The sequence below is a fragment of the Blastocystis sp. subtype 4 genome (genome assembly GCF_000743755.1).
Source record: "Blastocystis sp. subtype 4 strain WR1 chromosome Unknown seqid_0374, whole genome shotgun sequence".
Classification (NCBI taxonomy): domain Eukaryota; class Bigyra; order Opalinata; family Blastocystidae; genus Blastocystis; species Blastocystis sp. subtype 4.
The window spans coordinates 1-8,329 of NW_014569173.1; the positions used below are offsets into that span (position 1 = coordinate 1).

At 39.1% G+C, this 8,329-nt stretch overlaps 4 protein-coding genes across 4 annotated transcripts; 1 reads left to right on the plus strand and 3 right to left on the minus strand.

The window, feature by feature from the left end:
• Positions 1-243: 243 nt before the first annotated feature.
• On the minus strand, positions 244-996 carry JH06_4484 (tRNA wybutosine-synthesizing protein 3-like protein; the record flags this gene model as incomplete). The annotated part of the gene is made up of 4 exons (XM_014669923.1): positions 244-528; positions 560-688; positions 719-938; positions 968-996. 4 exons carry the CDS (start codon positions 994-996, stop codon positions 244-246), a joined length of 663 nt encoding a protein of 220 aa, XP_014525409.1.
• Positions 997-2,235: 1,239 nt separating this feature from the next.
• On the minus strand, positions 2,236-3,458 carry JH06_4485 (farnesyl pyrophosphate synthetase; the record flags this gene model as incomplete). Its single annotated transcript, XM_014669924.1, has 6 exons — positions 2,236-2,526; positions 2,557-2,773; positions 2,804-2,997; positions 3,031-3,148; positions 3,180-3,381; positions 3,413-3,458. The coding sequence occupies 6 exons, from the start codon at positions 3,456-3,458 to the stop codon at positions 2,236-2,238; spliced, it is 1,068 nt and encodes a 355-aa protein (XP_014525410.1).
• Positions 3,459-3,516: 58 nt separating this feature from the next.
• Positions 3,517-5,835, minus strand: JH06_4486 (hypothetical protein; the record flags this gene model as incomplete). The annotated part of the gene is made up of 3 exons (XM_014669925.1): positions 3,517-5,191; positions 5,222-5,298; positions 5,329-5,835. 3 exons carry the CDS (start codon positions 5,833-5,835, stop codon positions 3,517-3,519), a joined length of 2,259 nt encoding a protein of 752 aa, XP_014525411.1.
• Positions 5,836-6,572: 737 nt separating this feature from the next.
• On the plus strand, positions 6,573-8,170 carry JH06_4487 (hypothetical protein; the record flags this gene model as incomplete). Its single annotated transcript, XM_014669926.1, has 9 exons — positions 6,573-6,724; positions 6,755-6,849; positions 6,880-6,993; positions 7,023-7,399; positions 7,488-7,644; positions 7,673-7,775; positions 7,805-7,865; positions 7,895-8,053; positions 8,084-8,170. The coding sequence occupies 9 exons, from the start codon at positions 6,573-6,575 to the stop codon at positions 8,168-8,170; spliced, it is 1,305 nt and encodes a 434-aa protein (XP_014525412.1).
• Between the last annotated feature and the right edge of the window lie 159 nt (positions 8,171-8,329).

Consider the following 8,329-nt stretch of genomic DNA (forward strand, 5'->3'; position numbering starts at 1 on the left):
AATCCAACAATGGATTCGTTTGGAACTCACCGATCCACACAATGCTTTCCGATTATACACTACGGAGTGTTCTCCGAAGAGAATCAACTTCCCAGGAGCGCTAGTGTGAACACTCTTCATATACACAAATCTGGGAATGATGCAACAAACAGACTCTAAATGAAACATACAAGTATATCTATTGAATCTTTATCTTTTTCCTTGATGATTCTTCTACAGACTCCTCCATAGGAAACGATGCTTTTACCTAGAGTAAAGTCTTATCACTATCTCTACAGACTCAAAGAAAACACGAATTCGGCGTAGATTATCTTCAAACTTCTTGTTTCCATATTGAACGATATAATCCAGATATTCTTTAGAAACCAAAAGGTGGTTATCTTCAGCAAGAGGAAACTCTAGACTATTGGCAGTAGTACGAATTCCGAGAATTGTCCGTCGACCAAGGAGAATACCACTCTCTCGGAATCCAGCAGCAATAGCTAATGCCAACATCTCTTGTGCCTTTTCAGGGGAACGACACTGTACCTATTATTCAAAACCATTACAAAGGATTCACATGTAGCACAAATGGTTCTAATTTAAATATTGTAACACCTTTACAGTTAGGTAGTGAAGCCAAAGTTGCATCTAGTAATTCTTGAGGTTCAATACAACGATGTTCCACAAATAGCCATTTTCCACCTTTCTATGTATATAGAAAAAAGAATACTCTTACACTGACTTGCTGGTCTCGGGATTCATCATAATTGGCACAGAAAACAGCAAATCGTCCAGAGCATGAGGAAGTTGTACAAAAATCATGCATACGATTGATACTGGAGACAAGATCGACAATGGGTTCGTCAACAGATCCTTTCTTCGATTTATCCAATTCTTTATGCAATTTTAACAATAGATTCCTTTTACAAACATCAAAGTCGATCGTTTGTTTTTTCCTAGAATGTACTCATATATCATTATTTACTCTTTGTGTTCAACTGTCTTGCCTTCCATAGAAAATAAAGAGTGATTCTTATGAAACCATAAGAAAATGGAATTACAAAAAGAAACAGGATTATATCAACTTCAATTATAGTACATATGCAGCTACAGATGCCCAACTCTTATCATGAAGAACTGACACCAGCGATGATGGGTGCTGTCCAAGTATCTGATGGATTAGAGAAAAACAGACTTCAGCTTGAAGTCTCTCATCCTACCTATAACACCCAATACGGACCTTTACCTTTTCTGAAAAGGCAAGGAGTGGAATACCATGTGGTTTTGTAACCTCTGTAATCCTACTCAATGTAAATGTATGAACACCTGTCTGTTTCACTATCATTTCAGTCCCCAAACAACCCTTACTATTATTGACAACCATATACTCATTCGAGGCAGAAAAATAAGACGAGAAAGCAGTGATAGCTTGATCTACAATTCGCCAAGAGCGCAGACTCTTCATATCCACAAAATAAATAACGAAATCATATAACAGTCCATCAATTATTCCTTTAATGCCTCCGTCACTCAAATCCGTTAGATAACTACCCTATTATCCACAGATTCAATTTCCAACAACTCTATATTATCAGATATATTCTGGGACAAGAGAGCAGGAAGAAGAGAATAGCGAGAGAGACAAAGATCACCAACGATCTACATTTCATCCCACTAGGGCATTGAGAACGAGAACTTTCCTTTTAGAGCATTTTGAATCCATATTCAATTCTACAACAGTATTCAAAGATGCCATTCAAATTGAAGAGAAGTAATCTCTTGTCGTGAGTGAATTCTAGAGACAATATTGACTTGAATACCTTCTTTGACTTAGAATTGATAAGGAGAGCAATTCTTGATAATCAATCATCCCAACACTAACCATCTCTAATTGTCTAGGTATTTATAGTTATCAATTCCATTTACTACTGTTCTTTTGTGGTTATTATTTCTTTCATAACCTTTATTTCTTTGGACTGTATGTTTTGTGTCAGTGTTTCAAATACCTCCTTTTACTAGTCTATTACATATTACGTGTGTAGTAGATGTTTACAGGGGAGAAGATAGGAGTGTTCTGATAGCAATGAATCTTGTTATTTTCCGATCTCATTGTATGAATCTCACTTATATTGTAGATACTGTTTTGGTGAGTGTAGTCTCTTAGTTTATGTTTGTTACAGTTAAGTGATCCTTTTGATTTATAATCTGTGAGAAGAGAAACGTAACAATCTCCATTCTTACAATACAAACAAGTCATGCCTTTCTAAATAACTTCTGCGTTAGGAGCTGAAAAACAGGAATGAGACGTGCAGGAAATCCATTCGTTGCGATTAATTCCTTCACTCGTTGATTGGTTGTATCTTCATATGCACAAAACTTTTCATTCACATTATATCGATTGAAGAGTTGTTTCACCGAAGCTACACATTGCGCATCCTTCTTGCCATACATTTGTTGCAAAAACGTTCGGTCTTCCTCTGAACATACAGACAACACAGTTAGTATCACCCATGAACACTTGCCTTCTTGAATATCTGTTCCTTCCTATTTGTAACTAAACTTATCTACTCTTACTTTACCCAATACAGAAGGATCAGCAAACACGTCTAAATAGTCATCCTTGATTTGGAAATATTGCCCTAAAACTGTACAAATCTCCTTTAGGAGTGGTGACTGAAGTGTCGATATGTCACAATCACACAGTACTAGTCCCAAATAGATTGGGAGGAAGATTGTGTAGTAAGCTGTTTTGTTTGTGATGATCTCCATGTAATACTCTGAGTTGAAGAATCTAGTTGTGAAGGGATAGACTCATATCCACTTGTAGTTCAATTTGCGTGTTTCTTGATCAACTGTATTCAGATCAAGCATCTGACCAATCTCAGTTCGGAACTTAATTTGTTCAAAAACCGAAATTACTGCAAAGCAGCGCTGCGGATCCGTGATTACTTTGTGTAACAGACGGAACATGAGACTCTGCAGAAGGAATGTATCATTGATACTTGTCATTCCGATCTAATTCGCTATCATTCGTCACATTCAGCCTACCTTCTTAACTTTATACCAAGCCGGTTTTCCACGTCGACTCTCTGCTTCATCCATTATGTCATCCGCAACGAGAAACGATCCTTGGAGGAATTCTGCACACCATCCAACAACAAAGGCCCTTAAGATTACATCTGCCCTTCATTGTCTACTGCCGTTTTATTATCTCAGTCCACTCTGGCGATAATGCATAAGCAGTATAAACAGCAAATAGTCCTCGAACCATCTTCCCTCCCAATACGTTGTATCGGATCATTTCAATAATGTTATCTTTCAGTTCAGAGGGTATTGAAAACTCTTCATCCAATACTTCTCGGATATCCAATAATAGAGGATTGATGTACGCGACAAATTCTATCCATTATTCAGACAGCAGAAAGGCAACCCTTCCGGATACTTTGCAGATTCGAATCAGAAAAGTCTTGAACCATTAGATAATTATGAACAAACACGCGATCATAGATACACAATATAACAGACAGCTATCCCTTAGTGTTTGAACGCAGTTTCAGTCCACTCCTTATAGTCGCACATACCATTAGCATCAGCGGGCATACTCTCCTTAAGATAAGGATAACTCTTACAATCATGGAAGAATTTATCAACATCTGCCTCTGGAATAACATCCTTGTTCTTTGCCAAATACTTCCATGAGTTCTGAATATCTTCCTTATTGTTCTTCGTAGCCTTGAGCTCCAGAAGGAAGCGCTTGAAATCTGGCAACCCAAGTCGAAGACCAGGACCTACTTCATATCCCATCGCCTGGAGCTTGGTCATAATATCATTGAGAGACATATTGATACCCATAGCCTGAAGAGCTTCATGGAGCTGCTCCACAGTAAGACCAGAACCGTCTGTATTGAGAGTGTTGAAAACACGCTCAGATAAAGTCTCCTCTTCAGGAGACAACGACTCTTGCTTCTTGCGTTCTTCGTCATCACGTAGCTTCGCTTCCTTTCGATCCAAATGCTTTCCATATTGTGTCCAAATGCTGTTAATTGGACCAAACGACTCGGTTCCTGTACCAATGTCACGACATTGATTCTCCTTTTCCTTCATACGCTGATAACATTCAGGAGGACGGGCATAATCTCTCTTCTTCTTCTGAATCTCTTCCAGTTGGGCAGCAGGAGGCAATTCCTTCTTTGCACGCAGGTCATCAGTATTATCCTGGACATAACTTTGAACCTCATTAGCCAATTCATCGTATTCCTTCAGAGCAGCATTACACTCTTCTGTGTGTCTGTTGATCTCATCCAACTCATCCTCACGAGAAGACAATGCACCCTCCAAAGCATGAATACGATCCTCAATCGGCTTCACGGGATGACGCTTCACTTCCTCATCTTTGCCTTCATTCTGCAGCGTAGCCTGCTTCTCCTTCAAATCCTTCACACGATCCTTCACCTTCTCCAGCTCATTTCGAGCTTCAGCAGCATTCGAGGAAGCCTCTGCAGTTCCGAAAGGATCATCCGTCTTACTGTTACCAAGGATCAACTCCACATGATCTAATTGCTCGCTTATCTTATCCACCTCTTTCACCATATCTCGTTCCAGACGCTCCAATTCTTGTTGCTTCTCCAAATTGGCCAACAGCTTATCACGGTATTCCCTCTTCTTCTCATCCCAGTCCTCCTGTGTTCGCTCTACATTCTCGACCATATCAACAGCCTCAGTATACTCCGAACAATCCTTCGGGAACTCCACCAACAACTGATGCAGTTCCTTCACCTCCTTATCTGTATCCTCATCTTCAGCCTCCAGATCATCCAATTCACTGAGCTTCTGCTGACACTCTGTTACAGACTTTCCCAGATCCGAATCGTTGATCTTCTCAATGTTATTAAGAAGACGATCATTCAAACGCTGACACTTGCGGTCCAACTGGTTCATCAATTGCTCAATGGCCAGATAATACTTGAACTTCTTCAACAGACGCTCCTCATAATCATTCTCAGCTTCCTCCACATCACGATACTTCTGAGAGATTTCATTAGGACCCAATCCTTCTGAAGGAATGTACATAGGACGATTCTCAGCACGCTCACTCTCATGGATATCCTCCAACATGCCTTCCAGATCCGTTTTCTTACTCTTGATATCTGCCTTCTCTTCTTTCTTATACAACTCTAACTCCTTGATCAATTTACGACACTCCTTTCCACTATCTATCAGTCTACCTCCTTACTCTTACTCTTTAGGCTCTGTGTTCTTGAAATACTCCTCCTTCTCCTCAAGAAGCTTAACATAGGCCTTTGCTTCTCTCTCATACTACCAATGATTACAATTACCCATTCCTACCTTGATGATCAGACTACCATGCTTCATAGCCAATTGTGCCACCTTATCGATGGCCTGAATGTGACGACGAGACTCATCATCACTAGCAACGGCATTGAAGATTGTGGACACATATGTTAACACCGACTTGTCATCAATCTCTTCATTGTGGAAATCCTCTGGATCCAGAAGTCGAGCTACTTTCAGATCCTCTTCAATCTTCTCATAAGCAGTTACATGACGCTGATCCTGATCCATAGCCTCTGCCTCATTGAAATCATATCCCTGACAAAGAGCAGCCGCCAGTGCAGCAAATGCTTTACCATTTCGCCAGCTCTCCTGGAAATCGGACACGTGCTCTCCATACGGTTCGATTTGTCGATTCACCCAGAGAAGTAAACCATGCTTTCCCTTCAATCCATCGACTTCAATGTTATCAATTTGTACTGTGAGAATGATTTGGAAAATCAGGGCTAACGTCAGTTTATGTACACCATTAAATATATCTTGAGGTCCAATGTTCACCATCTTAATTCCTTTCTTCTTAATCAGGTAGTCGAAACATGGCTTAAGATTCTCGTTGGCTTGAAAAGCAAATTTAGGATTCTTAGTCACACGACTACATCATAAATAGGACACCATAAAGATCCTACGCAACAATAGGTTCCTTGAAGAGAACCTGAAGCAAGGTGACAAGATTCTCTCCACTACTGAAGTCGCTGTAAAGATCCTGAATCACAACACCTACAGGCGCTGTTTGCTGGTTGACCCATTTAGTGAAGGTCTTCTTCTGTACTTGAATCCACTGTGCTTCTTCTTCTACGGATAAACTCCTTATGCATTTCAATTCTTACCCATTATTGTATCACCTTTGTATTAACAAAAACAAAAATGTTCTATGAATGCATCAACTCACTGGAACAAACGTTTAGTGGTTCTCTTGATAATCAAATATCAAGTGATATAATTGATTCTAAATCCCTTTATTTGGAATACTCAGCTAAAACTATCAGGTTGTAGGATACGACTCGAATACCTGTTGACCACAGAATTATGGAGGGACTTAATGGATAATCATCTTTGGTGAAACGATAGGAAAACAATCAAATAGGCTACTTTATTCTTCAGAGTAGTGAGCATCAATATTAGAGATACAATAAAGGATATGTCGTCTTTTGAGTCATATTCATGAGACCACAGAAAGTGGTAGAGTATTAAACAGACTTCAAACAAAGCCTTTCCGGTGTATCATATTACAATTGATCATGATCCTCTCTGAGGACCAACTCTTGGAACTACGAAACCGATTGAAGGTGAAAACGATTCCCAAATGGAAGAGTCTTCCAGGGATGGAGAATCAGATTTTCGCGATCAAAGCACTCTTATCGGATGTATTCATTCGGAAACGAAATGAAGCGTCATCATAGTATCTTTTCCTTATATGTAGGGTTCTTCTGTTAGGTCCTGGAGGATGTAACAAACATCTATTACTAGATTATTGTCTGGACAGTTTATATCAAGAAAATATACTAAAGGAACACAGTAATTTTGTACTAGGAGATTGATGGGCAGATGTGTTTGATCCCAAGGAGTATATTATGATTCGACTCGATGGGGATTTTATAGAGAGTGATGATGATGCGTTTCGAATCATTGCTCGTCATTTAACTTCTCCTTTGATGCGACGTATTTGTTTCCATTGATTGCAAAAATAGATAAACGATTCAAGAATGCACAGTTTAAGAATATGGAATTCTTAGAAATTGTTCTTCAAGAGGCGCAAATCTGCAATGTTCCTTTAGTTTTTGTATTGAATCATTTTTCTGCCTTCTGCCATTTATCGAAACAGACTCTACTATATACTCTTCTTGATATGTGTAGTAACAAACGAGTTCAGATGTGTGTGATTGGCATTGATCGAGACTGCTCTGTGACTGAGCAGCTGGAGAAGCGTATTCAGAGCCGATTTTCGCAGAAGCAAATCATTGTGACATATCCTTCGGTCGCTGATTTCATTCAGTTTACTTCTTCTACACTGTTTTTGACTGGAAAAGATTCTCGTACACGAAAGTGGAATAGTATGGTGAAGATGGTTGTTCTGGATAAGGACTTTTCTCGCTTAATTGAGGAGCAGTCGGCTCTTATTCCTATTTCTTATAATATCCTTTCATTTGAATTAGTTGGATCCTTCATTTTCAGATGAAATGCGGCGAATTCTTTATTATGCGTTATCTCGTCTTCCTGATAACAGTAATGGAATTACTATTTCCTTCTGGAAGGAGTGTTTTGAAGAGATTCTTCTTCAGAACACTATCAATAAAAATGTGGTGTTATCCTGTAACCACACAGATTATCTTTAATCTAGATTTGGGTGTCAGTGATATGGCCTTATTGATTGCAGCTAAACACTTTGTACAACGTAGAATCATCAATTTCTGTTTCATGGACCTTTTAGACTCTTATAATAAGTTGTTGATGTTGTCTCTTGTTAATCTAGATGGACTACTTCTGCTCATAACTTTCAACTAACTAGTATGAGTGAAGGAAGAGCATGGCAAGTACAGATTTGATAGTTTTTGTCTCTTAGAGTTTTCAACTACTGTTACAATATCAAATATTGAAGTATGTTACATCTACTACAACAGTTTCGGGAAGAAACTCCAAGAACGAATCAACCAAACGGTCATCTCAGGCAGTTCTACGAAGTGGAACGGAGAAAAATATGCCTGTTGTGCTTTCTATTCCAGTAGGAGAAAGTGCTGTTGTTGATTTGTAGCCAGATGAAATTGACCGTATCATTCAGAAAGGGGATCTTAAGTGTCCTACAGCATTAGAGAACTGGGCATTGAAGTGGCATGAGTAGTTTTTGGTTTGTTACAGTAAAGAAACCACGGTTCTACCACTCTGTTGGCGGAAACGATAATAATCACATTTCAAATCGTTCTAACTTTCTGATGGCTCTTGTTTTACCTGCCGCAGAATATACACGTCTTCCAAAATACGATTCTGATGAAGGTGCGAT